Consider the following 18,843-nt stretch of genomic DNA (forward strand, 5'->3'; position numbering starts at 1 on the left):
TTACATATGTATACTTGTGCCATGTTGCTGTGCTGCACCCATCAACTCATCAGCACCCATCAACTCGTCTAACCATTATCCTTGACCATTGTGATGGTATTGATGTAATACTGTATTTGGATTACCACAATGGAACATATCAGATGGAGAGAACCCTCTCTCAACAGAAGTCATCTGTCACTCATACTAAACTCCCCCACCATTGGCTTCTAATTCATTATGGAGTAGAGTTTAATATTTGACCCAATGTTGAGTCTACTAGAGTTAGACCAACAGTCTACATAGTCAAACCAACAATTCCCCCTGGGCAAGAGTAGGGAGCTTCAGGATTTATATTAGGTTTTCTGAGAGTGATAGCCTAGTAAAGAAGTGTTTGGCCGGGCACAGTGGCTCATGCCTGTAATCCCAGTACTTTGGGAGGCCGAGGCGGGTGGATCACGAGGTCAGGAGTTCAAGACCAGCCTGGCCAAGATGGTGAAACCCCGTCTCTACTAAAAATACAAACAAATTAGCCAGGCACAGTGGCAGGTGCCTGTAATCCCACCTACTCGGGAGACTGAGGCAGGAGAATCGCTTGAACCTGGACAGCAGAGGTTGCAGTGAACCAAAATCGCGCCACTGCACTCCAGCCTGGGCTACAGAGTGAGACTCCATCTCAAAAAAAAAAAAAAAAAAGTTTTTGCAAAAACTTGATTTAGACTACTGGAAATTTAAGTGTTAAACATTGTTCACATTACCAGTGTATAAGTGGCTAAGTTGGGTGCTTTTTATTGTATAGTGAGATACTTTTTAAATGAAAACATTATACTGCTGGTATAAGGTAAATATTAAGTGAAAAGTCTCAAAGGTACATAACCAGGGCCGGGCGCGGTGGCTCAAGCGTGTTGTAATCCCAGCACTTTGGGAGGCCGAGACGGGCGAATCACGAGGTCAGGAGATCGAGACCATCCTGGCTAACACGGTGAAACCCCGTCTCTACTAAAAAATACAAAAAACTAGCCGGGCGAGGTGGCGGCGCCTGTAGTCCCAGCTACATGGGAGGCTGAGGCAGGAGAATGGCGTGAACCCGGGAGGCGGAGCTTGCAGTGAGCCGAGATCTGGCCACTGCACTCCAGCCTGGGTGACAGAGCGAGACTCCGTCTCAAAAAAAAAAGACAAGAAAAGAAAACAAAGATACATAACCATTTTCGCATTGAGCTTGTGGGTGTCTTTACATAAGTTATGTCTTCTGGATAAGGAAACTCAGACCATCTTCTCAGCTGTGAGTGCTTTTTGGCACAGGTTTCAGCATTGTTATGATCCTATGTGCTTTTTACTAGAAAGGGAACTTGAGGTTATCAGAAGATCTTGAATTCTCCTTTCCCCCAAAATCTGTTCTTCCCCAGACAGATATGTTTGAAAAGTTTGAAAACTGTGTAGCACTGCATAAATAGAACTGGTTGTTTAATGAAGTGAAACAGCTTTCAGTACCAGAGAGATTTTGAATATGGTTGGCCTTAGAGGACCAGAGTTCTGTCTGCTATTCATTGTCTGTGATCTTGGGCAAGTCATTAACTTATAAGCTTTTATTTCCTTATCTGTTAATATCTCAGGGATGCCATGGGACACTTAGTAAAAGGTTTAAGGTAGATATGGATTCAAAATAGCCTTGTTTTTCCTCCCTTGTCACTTCGTTCCAGAGAAGCCGCGTAGATATAGAGATGTGGTAGCAATGAGAGCAGGTGAGCTCTAAAGAAATTAATGTTACCCACGTAAGACTCAACTCTAAATTGCTGGATAAGAATGGATTATCTATTTACTAGGAGGCTTCTTAGAGGAAGCAGTTCCAAGTGTACTTAAGTTGATTTCTTTTCCACAGTGAGCGAATTAGAATTCTTGCATATGAATCTGCACTTCTCTGGACAGCATATAGTTGATTCTTGTTTTTTAATCCATTCTGATCATCTGTCTTTTAATTGGTGTCAACTTTTTGTTGTTAACCAATTTGTTGTGATTTTACATTATTAACAGAGTATAGAGTGTCCTGAGTCACAAACCTCTTGCTAATAGATTTACAAAAGACATTAAAGCCTCCTGGCCAAATTGATCCTGACCACATTCATTTATCTATGTAGTATGGTTTTAGTATGATCCTTGCTTGGAAGAAAATGTAGCATAAAGGATTTGAATACTTTGTTTCTCTGACTTATTTCCAGGTGTGTGTCTGGTGGTTCTAAGTAGTGGTAATTTGAACCAGTTGTACATCATCCAGTCTAAAAAATGTTAACAAAACAGTTTCTCATGATGTAAGGTGATTTTAAGTGAGCACTAATATTGGCAGCACAATGGCTTAAGTCACATTTGGCAATTTTTTGGCCCTCTTAGACCTTGAGTTTTGTTAACCAGGGATCATAAGTTGGGAAAACATGGACACACATTAGAGACATTTATTTAAGAGATACAGGTAGAAAGGAACTTGAGAACAACCCTTTGGACATCTTCTCTTTCCCAACATATCTGAAGTGTATTTCATGTCACAGAAGGTGTTAACACCAGACCTAGATTAAATAATTTCTCGTGCATCCTTCCCACTCTTCATTTCTTTCATTGATTTACTCATGAAGTTTTCTAACATTCTTTCCTAACCATTTTTTCTTCCCACGCAGGAAACCTATGAGAATATCCCAGGCCAGTCAAAGATCACATTCCTCTTACAAGCCATCAGAAATACGACAGCTGCTGAAGAGGTACTACCTTAATATTTGTGACTATTACTTTCTTAGAAAATAAGATGATGATCGTAGTAGAAGTGAGAATTGTGATTTACCACATAGACTTTACTAGAACTTTGTACTTATTATTTACTAAAAGCTACTTAGGAATTATAATGTAATTTTTTAAGTACTTTGTATTAATGATAATTGCCTTTTTTCCATATAAGATAATGTGTCTAGGGTAGATGAAGGTTAATGGTTTTATAAATTGCATAAGAATTATTAAAGTGATTTGATTTGATTGATTGATTGATTTTGAGATGGAGTTTCACTCTGTTGCCCAGGCTTGAGTGCACTGGCACCATCTCGGCTCACTGCAACCTCTGCCTCCTGGGTTCAAGCAATTCTCCTGCCTCAGCCTCCCGAGTAGTAACTGGGATTACAAGCCTGCGCCACCACGCCTGGTTAATTTTTGTGTTTTTAGTAGAGACGGGGTTTCACCATGTTGGCCAGGCTGGTCTCGAACTCCTCACCTCAAGTGATCCACCCCCGTCAGCCTCCCAAAGTGCTGGGATTACAGACATGAGCCGCCATACCCAGCCTAATTGAAGTGCTTTTTGCAGCTAAAAATCTTTCCTTGAAACAATTTATTCTGAAGAAGTAAATTAGTTCATTGTTTTGATGTGTTATCAATGTTTTGAAAAAACATTTTTTTCCAATCTTTAAAAATTTATGCTTATAACCATCTCTAGATAAGTGTATGTACTAAAGATATACTTAGGAATGGAGACATTTTCTAGAATATTTTATTAGAATCATGGTTTTTAGCTAATTACCTACTTCCTATACCAAATTCAAATTTGTTTTCATTTTAAGAATTATTTTTGCCTATGGTAAAAACAAGGCTGTTTTCTGGGATTTTATAGTTTCATACTTCTGATTGAGGCATTTCGTAGCTAATTTTCTTCCCCCCACCCCCAATTATAAGTTAATATCCTCATAAATATTGAATGCCATTGAACATGTGTACTTTGGAAAAGGTATTAAAATACCCAAGTCTAGAAAACCATTCTACCTACAAAACATTACATTTAGAGTTCATAGTGTAAGAATTTTTTGCTAGCAGTCAAACTATATGTAAAATGCTTATCCTTGATGGAAATAAGTCACGCCAAACTTTTACATTATGTTTCACCTGACTTCTTCCAGTCAATCAATTTTCTCTAAGCAGATGAATAGTCAATCAGTTTAGACTAGCAACTTCATGTTCTCCCAACCACTTTAAAAGCCATATGAAAGTATCCCAGGTTTTTTTTCCTAGATGACAAGAGGTGCTTTTTTTGCTTTTGTAGCATGTTTTTTTCTGTAACTCAAAATGGATGTCAAATGTGAATAACCCTATATAGGGTGACTTCTATCACTAAAAACAGATGACTGTTTTAATTTTTGAAGATTAGTGCAAGTTAGCTAGTAAACAATTTAAAGCCAAGAATAATAATGAAAATTATTGAATTTTAATTTTAAAAACTTGTATTAAGCCTTATTTAAATCTTAACTTGATTTAAGAATTAGATGATTATTGTGAATTAGTGACAGCATCTTGATTATATCTTTAGTTTTTGGTATTTGTGTGGGAAGAATTGCACGTGAGTTTTAACCACTTTTATAAGAATTGTAACCACTTTGAATTATTTCTAGAACATGTTAAATATTTGTAAAGGTTTCTACCTACCATAAATGTTTCAATAAAAAGATTTTTCAGTGAAAAGTAGTGGAGAAAAAAAATTACCAATTTTATTTGTATAGCTTAACATTTTTTGTTGGTCAAATTCCCAAAGTAATTATAGTGATAATGAGTAACATCAACTTGGAGAAATCAAGAGCAGGAAAGATTAGGTGCAGTATTCCCCATAGTTTATTGGTTCGATTTGATAAAATTTGAGTATGGCATTTGTCTTAGCTTTTCTTTTGATAATCTCAAGAAATGTTAAACAGAAAATGTCAAACTTAATTACACAGATTTGAAAATGAAAATCCAAGAATACACATGTTGAGATGGATTAGCACTTTTTAGGTATTGGGAACTTGTAATGTTTGTTTGCATGAAAGAAGCATTTTATCTAAGATGTTAATCAAAGGGCAGTTATGTAACAAGTTAAGTCAGTCTGGGAGCCTGAGGTTGGGTGGGAAAGGCACTTGATATTCTAGAATGAGACCAGACAGAGAGTTAGGAAAAGAGCATTCATTATAGGGTTTACAATTTAAGTTTTGTTTTTCTCCCAAATAATGTGTTAAAAATAGGGATTAAAGACATGTTTATCATTGCTAAGATATGTGTTCGTAATTGAATTGTAATGTGATTAGGAGTTCTCCTCACCTTGAGTACAAATGGCTTATTTTGTGGCACTAAGAAAATAAGTCTATGTAATAGATAATGTAATTAGAAATAGTTATATTTACTTCTTTAGAAAATTAGCAAGGTGCTTTTGAAATATAAAAATACAATAGTGAAATACATCAATGGCAGAGTGAATCTAGTTATTAACAATGTTGTCTATTTATAGGCTAGACAAATGGCCGCCGTTCTCCTAAGACGCCTCTTGTCCTCTGCATTTGATGAAGTCTATCCAGCACTTCCCTCTGATGTTCAGACTGCCATCAAGAGTGAGCTACTCATGATTATTCAGATGGAAACACAATCTAGTATGAGGAAAAAAGTTTGTGATATTGCGGCAGAACTGGCCAGAAATTTAATAGGTGTGTATGCAGGTGCACTCATGTTACCAAAAACGTGGGTATATCCTTCCTTTTTTTTTTTTTTAGTGGAATCTTACAGTAAGACTCATAAGTACCTGAGTAGCATTTATTCTGTTTAAAATGAGTGTGCTTGTGGATTTTGCATTTAGAGCCAGAAATTACAGACAGATGTTTGTGAAATCCAGTCATAGGACTTACCTGTTGGTATTCAAAGTACCCATGTGAGGCTAGGCACAGTGGCTCACGTCTGTAATCTCAGCACTTTAGGAGGCCAGGGTGGGCACATCGCTTGGGTCCGGCAGTTCAAGACGAGCCTGGGCAACATGGCAAAACCCCATCTCTACAAAAAATTAGTGGGCATGATGGTGTGCACCTGTAGTCCCAGTTACTTGGGAGGCTGAGATGGGAGATCACCCCAGAAGCTGGAGACTGCAGTAAGCCGTGATCATGCCACTGCACTCCAGCCTGGGCAACAAAGCAAGATTCTGTCTCAAAAAAAAAAAAAAAAAAAATCCATGTGGAAAAGTAATTTTATAATTTGCTTGAAAATGGACAGTTATATTTCCTTCTAAATCTATAATGTTTTAGAAGCACGGGCTAATTAATGGTATAACCTACTTTGTACATTAAACTTGCCAGTTGAACTAAAAATCAGTGACTCCAGTGCTTTTGCTGTTGTATATGTATGCTGATAAATATATACATATACTGTTATGCAGCCATATACTATGTCTTTGTTTTGTTTTGTTTCTGTTTTTTTTTAAGAGACAGAGTTTCACTCTTACTGCCCAGGCTGGAGTGCAATGGTGCGATCTTAGCTCACCACAACCTCTGCCTCCCAGGTTCAAGTGATTTTCCTGCCTCAGCCTCCTGAGTAGCTGGAATTAGCTGGTGGCATGCACCACCACGCCCGGCTAATATTTTTTTGTATTTTTAGGGTTTCTCCATGTTGGTCAGGCTGGTCTGGAACTCCCGACTTTAGGTGATCTGTCCATCTCAGCCTCCCAAAGTGATAGGATTATAGTTGTGAGCCACTGTGCCCAGCCTACTGTGTACATTTTTATTGCCCAAAAAATATTTTTTTAAGTGAGGTAAAAGGCAAACATCATAAAATGCATTTTACTAAAGGTAAAAATCCTTTTTGGCCAACTAAAAATAATAATAATGTAATTGAACATGCTACTTTTTTATCTTGCTGCAAAAAGCTTTATTTCCCTTTGGTCTAGGGCTTGGGAGAGATCTCCAGCGTGGTGGCTGGAGGGAGAGGCTCAGACAGAAACCCTGATAGTTTGAGGGGGACCCTCAGAGGTTCCTGGGCTTTTAGTGTTGTTTGATGATGAGCCTTTCGAAGAGACACTTGCCCAGCTCAACCTAGGAGCCAGCTAGCCTGTGGAGGTTGGTCACATGGTCACCCATCTTAATGAGTTTCACTTCCTCATCTAGGAAGTGGCTCTCCTAGAAGTCACAGAGATGGGAATCTGTGCAGGCAGAACCCACGGCATGAAGATCCAAAAGGGCCTGGTTCCTGGTTCAAGTTCTTCTCCAGGGCCATGACAGCTTCCATGGTGTCTCGGGTTTTGTCCCGCTCATCTTTGTACTTCCTGCTCGTAGAAGAGAGTGTGGCCACCACTGTCTTTTTTTTTTTTTGGACAGGCATTTATAAGTGTGATTGTAAGTGCAGCTTGTTTAGATGGCATTTTTAATAGTTGAAGATCAAGGTTAAATGGAACATTATTATTGATTGAGCTTAGTACATTATGACACTAATTTTAAAATCTCATCAACCAGTAATGCAGTAAGTTCTTGTTCAATTCAGCCAGCAGATTATATGCTTTCTTATATCAACCATTTCTTAGAAACTAATGGGGAATGTGTCAATTCTTTATATTTTAGATGAGTTCAAATTAATTTTTTTAGACAGAGTTTTGCTCTGTTGCCCCGGCTTGAGTTCAGTGGTGTGATCACGGCTTACTGCAACCTCCACCTCCCGAGTTCAAGTGATTCTCCTGCCTCAGCCTCCCATACGCCCAGCAATTTTTGTATTTTTTTAGTAGAGATGGTGCCAACTGGCTTTCACCCTGTTGGTCAGGCTAGTCTTGAATGCCTAACCTCAAATGGTCTGCCCTCCTTGGCCTCTCTAAGTGCTGAGATTATAGGCATGAGCCATAGCACCTGGCCCTAATTTTGAATATTTTTAAATTGTTCAGAAAACTCTACTTTCCAGTTTTAAGTATGTAAATATGAATTTTTATAGGTGACATCATTTCTTATTCAGAAACAGTTAACAATGCAAACCTTTCCAAAGTGTTCAAAGTGCTCTCAAAGATTTTTTTTTTAAGCTACTATTTTATTTCCCTTCAAAGTATCATCTTTAGGTTGAAGAGACATTTAATGTCAGCTTAGCAGCACACTTGTCATTTCACAAGAGTTCAAATATGGGGGGAAGTTTAAAAAGAAAACATCTGTAATTCATCTGTGAGTTGTGTAACTTTTAAGGTCTTTGCAACAGTCTAACCATAGTCTCATAAATGGCACAGTAGATTTTTGTGGTCACTCATTTTTATTATAAAGTATTATTTAAAATCTCCTAATCTTGTTAAATAATAAACATATTAATAACATCCTCTGGGACTATTTGCACCAAACTGCAAAGTGTGAGCACCCTGTGTGAGTCCTGAGATTCTAACCCTGATTTCTTCTCAAGTTCCAAAGTAATCGTTACTTTGATTTCAAGACCTTGCCACCAAATACTAGCTTTGCCTACTTTTTCAACTCTTTAATGACAATGGTATATATAAAGGAGTCAAGCAATCAGATATTTGTACAGTTAAAAGTGCTGCCTTCTCTTCAAATTCCGCTCCTTAGAAATAACCTCTGCGGGCCAGGCGCGGTGGCTCATGCCTGTAATCCTAGTACTTTGGGAGGCAGAGGCAGTTGGATCACCCGAGGTCAGGAGTTTGAGACCAGCCTGGCCAACATGGCAAAACCTCGTCTCTACTGAAAATACAAAAATTAGCCAGGCATGGTGTCAGGTGCCTGTAATCCCAGCTACTCAGGAGGCTGAGGTAGGAGAATCGCTTGAACCCTGGAGGTGGAGGTTGCAGTGAGCCAAGATCACGCCATTGCACTGCAGCCTGGGTAAAAGAGCGAAACTCCATCTCAAAAGAAAGAACCTCTATTGATACCTGATTAACCCAAATACAGAGTTGTTTGGTTTGTTGGTTTTGTTTTTTTTTTAACACGATTATGATGCCATTTTTATGGCTAAAGGACAGAATATTATGGAGTTTTTAAAACTGGCAAAAGTGACATTTTTCGCTACGCCATGTTTTGAATGAGGCTTATGAAAGGATTTACTCCTAGAATATTGAAGTTCTGACTTACACACTTCATGTCTGAATTTCTTTACTTTTAGATGAAGATGGCAATAACCAGTGGCCCGAAGGTTTGAAGTTCCTTTTTGATTCGGTCAGCTCTCAAAATGTGGGACTACGAGAAGCTGCCCTTCACATTTTCTGGTATATACATTCATCTAGTTTTTTGAGACATTTGATTTCATGAATGCCCTAAACACCTTTTAATTGATTATTTTAGCCTAATTTAACTTTATACTTAAAATGAAAATAATGCCTTTACATAAGCTTTGTTTGTATTTGTATTGGAAGCAAAAATTTTTTTAAAGGGCCTTTTATTTCATGTTGTGATCTTTTTTGTACACAAAGGTTCTCTACAGCTTGCTTGCTTTCTCTTTGTCTTTTATGATTCTGAAAGTTTTATTGAACAGTTTCCTCTCGTTTATTTGGAGATTAACACAATACTGAATGTAGCTTTTCAAAAACCACATTAATAATGGTGTCTTGAAGAGAAGGAGAATGCAGGTGAATCCCCATTATGTTTTCTGAATCTTCTGTGGCCAAATTTTATAATATTTTAACAAACATGTATATTTATAATCAAATAGTCTAAGTTTAGAATTAAGTGATTATTCTTTGCCCCACTGTGTTATATTTTTCTACTACACCTAAAATGTGATCAAGATCATACACATTTTAGGCATTATATCATTTTCTACTTTAGTTGTCTTATGTATCTTTGTTAATATCAGTAATTCAGATTAGAGAATGCAGATGGTCAGAGAGCATAGTTACTGTAGTTTTCATCTGAAAACCTGTGGTTGCTCTTGTCCCATCCTGCACTCCAGGTCAGCTTTCGACTGAGACAGAGTAATAAGGATAAAAGCATGTAGCTGGGAATGGGCTGTTGAGTAGCCTCTACTCCCAGCCCAGACTTCTCCAGTATGTTTTCATTCACTTAACCCAAAAACAGGATTGCTTAGAAAATGGGTAGATGATGTTCAACCTATGGATTAATGCGTACTGAGTCAGGTAAACAAACAGTTCATTAGAGATTCTAGCTCATACTTTACCAAGATATTAATATAATGTAGCTTTTAAAGAATGTTTGGATTATCTTTTAGGAACTTCCCTGGAATTTTTGGGAACCAGCAGCAGCACTATTTAGACGTCATCAAACGGATGTTAGTTCAGTGTATGCAAGATCAGGAACACCCGTCGGTAAATAATTTCAATCCTATTAATATTGCCATCGATTTTAATCTAATTTGTGAAAGAAATTAGTGTATTAGGAGGTTTTTACTTTTATACTTTAAAATGTAAACACCAGTTTTACTGATAAAGAATAATTTGATCTTGAGTAAGAAAGCTTGAATTTGCGTTTATCAAAAATTTCTCATACTTGACATTTTTTCCTCTTCATTTTAGATTAGAACTTTATCTGCTAGAGCTACAGCTGCATTTATACTTGCAAATGAGCATAATGTTGCTCTGTTCAAACATTTTGCAGACTTGCTACCAGGATTTCTACAGGTATGAAAACAGTATAGAATAAATCATAATTATACCTTACTTGGTTCTTTAATGCATTCAGTCATTTATGCAATAAATTCATATTGCTTATTATGAATTTATATATGAATATTTATAAGCAATAAATTCATATTGCTTATTATGTTCTGGCACTGGGGATACAAGAGTGAACAAAACATGCAGATCTCAGTCTCCATTGAGCTTATGGTTACTGCCTTTGAAAGACATTTTTAGTCTCTTAAATATTTATACTTATAAAATTTTCCTGTAAAGTAAATGGTGTAAGCAGTTATATGCTTATTATTGAATATATGGTCATGTAGATTATTTCCGTTAAATCAGTCAAATAACCTGTGACATTTAAGGTCCATTTTACATAAGGAGAAACTTTAACTACAGGGTGTGTAAGTTTGTATTATAATGTAAGTTTATGGTTAATTCACATTATCATTAAGGATGTTAATGTTTTAAGGATACTTTCTGCTTTAATCAGAAAGCAAAATAAGATTAGACAAGATAGAGTATATATTCAGGGCAACTTGAGTCTATGCTCCTGGGGAAAAAAAATTTATATTAATTAAAATAAAATTTAAAAGATTGTACAAGTTAGTGGTTCCCAATCTTCAGACTCCAAACTCCTTTTTTATGACAATTTTTAGTAATTTTTCAAATACTCTTCTAAAGATGAAATGCATAAGTAATGTAACATATATGTGCACAATTTTTTAGAATATATATATGGCCTTAACTAAATATAAAGAACTACAAAGAAAACATATAATAAAATGGCTTGCTTTTCCTTATGTGAATGGTCAGACAAGACTACACTAAAAGACATAATAGACTAGGTGGTTTCCAAGTGATCTATACAAATGTAATAGCTAAAACTGGACTGATAACAAAGATATTGGTAAGTCAAACACCACAGTTCCCATTAGAATTGGTGATAAGATTTCCTAAAATAGTAAGGTTCTGAACAAAGCAATGTAGAGAGTGAGTCTCTCTTATTCAGAATACTTGGGAATAGAAGTGTTTCGGATCTCAAAATTTTTTCAAATTTTGAAACACTGTGTTTGTGTTACACTTACCAGTTGAGCATCTCAAGTCAGAAATCCGAAATACTCAAATGCGCATTTCCTTTGAGTGACGTGTCTGTGTTCAAAAAGTTGAGGATTTCAGAGCATTTTGGATTTGGGATGTTCCACCTGTATGTATCCATTCTTGATTGATACAGTAGTTACATTGTGGGGGGATAACAGTTGTTGAAACCAGACAAAACATAATTTGTGAGTTAGGCTCTAGGTTCAGATCACTATAAAGAGTTTTTCCTTTTTATAAATGTCTGGGGTTTGTACAAATGTGAAATGCATAATGAGAAGATCATGTAAGTCCCTTGTGCTTGTGTCTCAGGTCAGGACATTTAGTATCCATGGCCTTTGCCCATCCTCAACCGTGTGACCATCAGGAAATATCTCCTGGGTGGAAAACCATTCCTCTTGAGAACCACTGAGTTAGAGAGGATTTAGAGGAGCTAAAATTGAAGGTTTCCACATGATAAAAGTTTATTTAAAGGATTTAGTGAAACTTCTCTCCCCATGCTATCACAATTAAAAGATAGTTTTGTGACAGAACATTAACTATAACATATTATTGCTTTAGTAGTTTATTATCTGAAATCTCTAGTTACTTTTGAAATCTAATCCCGGTTTTCTTCCTCTGGATTTAGAGTAAGTTAAAATGTTTACCACAACTTTTAAGAGTTGTTATTCTGAAATTGATAATGATAAACACAAAATGCATACTTTAATACCACAGTGACCAGACTTAACATCCAAGATAAATAAAATGGGTAATATTGGACACTTTATAGGTTCTAGTACTTACTGTGCGTATGAAAACAACTAGGACATGGATATAAGAAAGGACAGAAGAGCCGAGTGTCATGGCCACACATGTGGTCCTGGCTACTCAGGAGTCTGAGGCACAAGAGTTGGAGGGTACTGTGAGCTGTGGTCGTGCCACCATACTCCAGCCTGGGTGACAGAGCGAGACTTTATTGCTGAAAAAATATAAGGACAAAGGAAAGGGACTCCTGGTTATAAAAAAGTAATTCCTTGGCAGCCTTAAGTATTGTAATGGTTATTATAGTTTCACTGATTTTCATTTTGACTTAAATGTAAGTCTGTTTTGTATGTTTCTAGTTAACATCCATTGAAAGGAAGGTATATATGTGCCTGCAGGTAGAACATTTGCATAATATAGATTGCTAAATTACTTAGTGAAAAATAGTTTAGTAATATTTCTCTATTGTCAGCATCTTAGGAATGTTTTGGCTAAGGAGGCATCGTAAAGTGAATCTTCAACACAGACTGTCTATTTCATCTTTTCTAGGCTGTAAATGACTCGTGCTACCAGAATGATGATTCTGTCCTAAAATCCCTTGTTGAGATTGCAGATACTGTTCCAAAGTATTTGCGTCCTCACTTGGAAGCAACTCTACAGCTAAGTCTAAAGGTAAATTAAGTACGTTAGTAAACGTTCTGTTTGTTATTTGCAGGGACTAATCTAAACTATTAAATGTATACAAATATGTCTTCTTTGTAGTTGTGTGGAGACACTAGCCTCAACAATATGCAACGCCAGCTTGCCCTTGAAGTTATTGTCACCCTCTCTGAGACTGCAGCTGCTATGTTAAGAAAACATACCAATATTGTTGCACAGACTAGTAAGTCAACAGTCTTCAGATAGTTTATGTGTAATGTGGCCAAATTTTTGGATAAATTTGCTGAGGGTTGTGTAATTTTTCAGATTGTTGAGAATATAATGAATATCCTTTTAGAATCAGATGAATTTGGGAAAATGCATCTCAATACATGCAAGCGTGGACCCCCACATTGTGATTATGCCGTTAAGACTTTGCAGGCACCCTGAAATCTGGTGTTAAAAATAACATTTCTAGAGTGAACCGTGACAGACTCTATGATTTATATGTTAAATATTGGGCACAGTTAATACAGTCAAAAACAATTCAGCAGGGATATATAGATATACAGTAGCGAACTGCAAACCAAAATAATGTGTGTTACCAGTGAAGATAGGATTAGAACAAGGTCTAACACTCTAGTCGTGGCTCTGTTCACTATATTACATTGCTTTTGTTTTATAGACCCTCATTGCAGCAGAAACTTAAATGGCTATTGTGCTATGGAAATACTACTTTAAAGTTTCATTGTGCTGGGATAAGGACTTGAGAACTAACCTGATCATTTTCTGGCCTAGCCATTTCTTAATGAGCTAATGAGTACTTGAACACTTAATTTAGAGGGTAAATACATCACCAGATTTATTTCGTAGTGGTACCTACCTTTTGTCTTACACTGAGGTAGTGGTTGGAATTTTAGAAACATTCCCATTAAAGTCAGGAACAAGAAAAATATCTCCTTTATCACTGTTCGTGTTGTACTGACTGCCCCAGCTGATGCATTAAGAGATAAAAATAAGTTATAAGAATTAGAAACGATGGCCGGGTGCGGTGACTCATGCCTGTAATCCCAGGACTTCGGGAGGCTGAGGCAGGCAGATCACCTGAGGTCAGGAGTTCGAGACCAGCCTGGCTAATATGCTAAAACCCCGTTTCTACTAAAAACACAAAAAATTAGCTAGGTGTGATGGGGCACGCCTGTAATCCCAGCTACTCAGGAGTCTGAGGCAAGAGAATTGCTTGAATCCAGGAGGCGGAGATTGCAGTGATCCCAGATTGCACCATTGCACTTCAGCTTGGGCAACAAGAGTGAAACTTGTCTCAAAAAAAAAGAATTAGAAACAAAAATATTGCTTATTTGTAGGCTATGAGGTTATCGTCTACAAAAAATTTTAAAGACTAAACAGATAAACTGCTAATCAAAGGGTTAAGCAAGATCCTTAGATATGAGAGCATTTTATTGTAAGTGTTCCATTATACGTAGTAATCACTTAGAAAATTTTATAGGCATGAGTTGTAGTAACTGGGAATAAATCGAAAGGTATATAAGACTTATATGGAGAATGTTGAATAACATATTGAAAGACTAATACAAGAACGAAGTGTCAGTTCTCAAATTAATCTAGGGTTATGATAGAACGATCCTGAAATTCTTCTGAAAGAACATAGGGCCTGGAGTAGCCAAGACAATTTTGACAAATAAAGTGGAGATCTTGCCCCATCAACTCTGTGAATTTAGAACGCATTGATGATGCGGGTGTTGACAATGGATTGGATGGAACAAAGGATAGAGTGTAGGAGAGGATCCACTCACCTGGGAACAAAGCCATTTTTAAAAAGATAATTGATCGAAAGTTCTTAGGACCCCACATACTGGCTCAGGCCTGTAATCCCAGCACTTTGGAAAGCCAAGGTGGGCAAATCGCGTGTCCTCCTGAGTTTGAGACCAGCCTGGGCAACGTGACAAAACCCTGTCTCTGCCAAAAATACAAAAATTAGTCGGGCATGGTGGCACACGCCTGTGATTCCAGCTACTCAGGAGACTGAGATGGAGGATTGCTGGAGCCCAAGAGGTCAAAGCTGCGGTGAGCCAAGATCACTCCAGCCTGGGTGACAGAGCGAGACCCTGTCTCAAAAAAAAAAAAAGTTGCTGGAATAACTGGTTCATTCTTTTTTTTTTTTTTTTTTAATAGGTTTATGGGGAACAGGTGGTGTTTGGTTTAGTGGTGATTTTTGTGATTTTGGTGCATCCATGACGGGAGCAGTGTACGCTGTACCCAGTGTTTAGTCTTTTATCCCTCACTCCCCTCCCCACCTTTCCCCTGAGTCCCCAAAGTCCATTGTATCATTATTATGCCTTTGCATCCTCATAGCTCAGCTCCCACTTAAGAGTTGAGAATATAACTGGTTATTTCTATGGAGAAAAAATTTCAACTCTAGACAGCTTATTAAAAAAATAATTTGGGTTCTACTGAAGACCTGAATATCACCTTGCACACTAGAACTAGTTAAAAAAATTAAATTAAGAACTAAATATTACAGATACATTTTATAAGTAATGCTTAATAGTAGATTAAGACTGCATTTTAAGACTGAAGCATTTTAAGACTGAAGCATTTTAAGACTGAATCACAAACCATTGATGTAAAGATTGCCAAATTTGTAAATGTTAAAACAGTTTTTTGACCAATCAGATATACCATAAACAAACTGAAAAGCCACAGACTGGAAGAAAATAATTACAGTGCACACAATCAACAGTTTTGTTATCTAGAGAATACACAAAGGCTGAGAAGAGGAAATTCATTGCTTTTTTTGTTTAAGACGGGGTCTCACTCTGTCACCCAGGCTAGAGTGCAGTGACGTGATCTCAGCTCACTGCAGCCTCCCAGGTAGCTGGGACTACAGGCACATGCCACCACACCTGGCTAATTTTTGTTTTTTGGTAGAGATAGGGTTTTACCATGTTGCCCAGGCTGATCTTGAACTCCTGGGCTCAAGGGATCCTCCCACCTCAGCCTCCCAAAGTGCTGGGATAACAGGTGTGCACCAGCAGGCCCAGCCAGGAAATTCATAAAAGAGGGATCTGAGATATCTAATGAACCCTGCTAAGTCTCAATAAAAACCAGTGTAATTGTGGAATACAAGTTGCCCAAAAGTTTGACAATATCAATTGTTGATGAAAGATGTAGAACCAAGAGGACGCTTATTCCGGCCACAGGGCACTTCACACATTTTTGTGAAATAATACAGACCTCCACTGAAACGTCACATAGTTTCTGCAACAGCTGTGCAGAGCACAGCTTGTTTGGTAATTATTATTATTATTTTTTTTTTTTTTTTTTTTTTTTTGAGATGGAGTCTCACTCTGTCACCCAGGCTGGAGTGCAGTGGCTCATGTGATCTTGGCTCACAGCAAGCTCCACCTCCCAGGTTCACGCCATTCTCCTGCCTCAGCCTCCCGAGTAGCTGGGATTACAGGCGTCCGCCACCACGCCCGGCTAATTTTTTTGTATTTGGGGTTTCACCATGTTAGCCAGGATGGTCTCAATCTCCTGACCTTGTGATCTGCCCGCCTTGGCCTCCCAAAGTGCTGGGATTATAGGCATAAGCCACTGCGCCTGGCCTTGCTTGGTAATTTTTTAGTACTATTTGAAGGTAGTAATAACGATTTCATGCCTAGACTCATGCTTGTCAGAGAGAAGATGTAATAATCTCATCAAAGCAAATTTTATAGGAGGAAGAAATTGGAAACAACTAAAATGTTTATCAGCTGGACAGTGGGTAGTATGTTTATATAATGGAATGCTATTAATTAAATTGAAATGCTTATGTGTTGAGAAAAAAGCAAATTGCCAAGGTGCATATATTATGAAACCATTTATTATATAAAAAATCGAATCTTGAAATAGTACTGTAATTTTGTATAGAGATATAGATCTGTAGTTCAAGTGTGAAAAAAACAATTGAGGAATGTGAAACATCTGTTTTGTGATGTTGCTTCTTACCTCTGGTGACCGGGGGAGAATGTAATTGGATTTGGGAATTTCATAGGAGGGTTTGACTTATGAATGTTACTTTTTAAAGAAAAGATAAAAGCAAATATGACAAAAGGTTAAAATTTAACAAACCAGGTTTTAGGGGCACAGACAAATAATTGTTCTGTCTTACTCTCTTAGAGGCAAAGTGAAATATTAAAATTCTTGTTTATAAATAGTGGTATGGGTAAAATAAAGTCACAGTCTTCAGATGTGAAATAATTGTTTACTTTAGTTCCTCAGATGTTAGCAATGATGGTTGATTTGGAAGAAGATGAGGACTGGGCAAATGCAGATGAACTAGAAGATGATGATTTTGACAGGTAATCAAACATAGTGTCCAGGGTGGCAGTGAGAGCCCTAGGGCTCCAAGGCCCATCTCTTCACCATTGCACCCTGTAACCTGAAGGTAAACTTTTAAGCCTGGAATATGGGGCACTTTGCCTTGCTGTTGTATGTATTGCTGTTGTCACATTTTATAGATAGTATTTTCTTTAGTTTTCATATATAACATATTAATAAAATTTATGTTCCTTGAAAGTTCATAAAAATACTTTAATAGTTAATACATAAAGTTGTATTTTGTAATCAGGAATGGAAAGATACCTACAACAACAAACAAGGAAGTTTTTTAAAAAAAGTATGACATGAAAACAGCAAATAAAGTAGCTGTGTTTTTAACTGTCTTACTCTAAATTATTTCCAAGGTTTTTTTTGTTTTTTTGTTTTTTTAGTTTGAGTATCTTTTAAAACATGTATAAAGAAGCTTTTTTGTGATAAATGCTTTTATAGGCAAAGACTTCCCTTAGAATAATTGTTTCAACAAAATTCCCTGCGATACACATCATATTTTCCTAGTAAAAAGTAGTTTAACTTCAGGATAGACAGGATCCAGTGGTGAAAAGATTAAAAGTCACACCAGGTGACAGTAACACTGGAATTACTATTGTACTTATTTATTTCAGCTTAGGAAGTCCCATGAATACAGGAAAAGTCAACCAAAATCTGTACTCACTGTGCAGTAGTAATGAATGTATATTGAAACATAGCACCTCAGAGTTCTGTTACTTTAATCAACTTTATTAGTAGTCCCAGAGGTATATTACAGATGCAGAAAGGGAGATTGAAGATTGAGTGATTTGTCTGAGGTTATGTAGCCAGTTAATGTACTGGGGTTAATTACTATTTCTTTCATTCTTCCCAGTGCATTATCCTACCACTTTTTCTTTAAAAAAGCTGAAATTGGCCGGGTGTGGTGGCTCGCACCTGTAATCCCAGCACTCTGGTAGGCAGAGGCGGGCAGATCACATGAGGTCAGGAGTTCGAGACCAGCCTGACCAACATGTTGAAACACCATCTCTACTAAAAATACAAAAATTAGCCGCACCTGGTGGCAAACACCTGTAATCCCAGCTACTCGGGAGGCTGAGCTAGGAGAATCTCTTGAACCTGGGAGGCGGAGGTTGCAGTGAGCTGAGATCACGTCATTGCACCCCAGCCTGGGCCACAGAGCGAGACTCTGTCGCAAAAAAAAAAGGAGCTGAAATTATTCGCCCGAAAGACTTGGAGTCAGTATAAACTACTAGGTTAATAAAAGAAAAAATTAAAGACATTTGTCTTTAGAATGTATGGTGCATTTTTGATACTTAATCCCATTATTAAAAATGACTGATTTCTGGCTTTAATACTGTTTTGAAGTATATGAAAGTAATCTTTCACTGGAAACACCTGATAATGGCTGAAGAGAAGACCAGGGCTAGCTTGAATTTCCTTTCTGGTTCAGTTACTGTAATGTGCTGCTACTTGTCCTTTAATTTGCCCTGTAAATGGCACTTAAATTTATACAATTTAAGAAACTTTGTTTTCTAGACTAGGTGAATAAGATTTTCTAATTTGTGAGTAAACAGGGCATGAATATATTTTCAAGGGGAGATTTTTTAAGTCTAAAAACCTGTTCTGAAGGTAATTTATAGCTTCATTTTTATAGT

The 18,843-nt window shown here is 37.2% G+C and overlaps 2 protein-coding genes across 3 annotated transcripts in view; both read left to right on the forward strand.

The window, feature by feature from the left end:
• IPO5 (importin 5) overlaps positions 1-18,843 on the forward strand; it is a 68,704-nt gene that overhangs the window by 25,995 nt on the left and 23,866 nt on the right. For both annotated transcript variants that reach the window (XM_050765962.1, XM_050765963.1), the window contains 8 exons: positions 2,646-2,726; positions 5,258-5,450; positions 8,866-8,968; positions 9,928-10,024; positions 10,232-10,336; positions 12,728-12,850; positions 12,941-13,061; positions 17,091-17,178. In XM_050765962.1, the coding sequence (XP_050621919.1) occupies positions 2,646-2,726; positions 5,258-5,450; positions 8,866-8,968; positions 9,928-10,024; positions 10,232-10,336; positions 12,728-12,850; positions 12,941-13,061; positions 17,091-17,178 (911 nt within the window). The remainder of the gene's footprint in view (positions 1-2,645; positions 2,727-5,257; positions 5,451-8,865; positions 8,969-9,927; positions 10,025-10,231; positions 10,337-12,727; positions 12,851-12,940; positions 13,062-17,090; positions 17,179-18,843) is intronic.
• Positions 1-18,843, forward strand: part of FARP1 (FERM, ARH/RhoGEF and pleckstrin domain protein 1) — a 461,133-nt gene that overhangs the window by 4,183 nt on the left and 438,107 nt on the right. The gene's annotated exons all lie outside the window — the stretch shown is intronic.

The sequence above is a fragment of the Macaca thibetana genome, chromosome 17 (genome assembly GCF_024542745.1).
Source record: "Macaca thibetana thibetana isolate TM-01 chromosome 17, ASM2454274v1, whole genome shotgun sequence".
Classification (NCBI taxonomy): Eukaryota; Metazoa; Chordata; class Mammalia; order Primates; family Cercopithecidae; genus Macaca; species Macaca thibetana.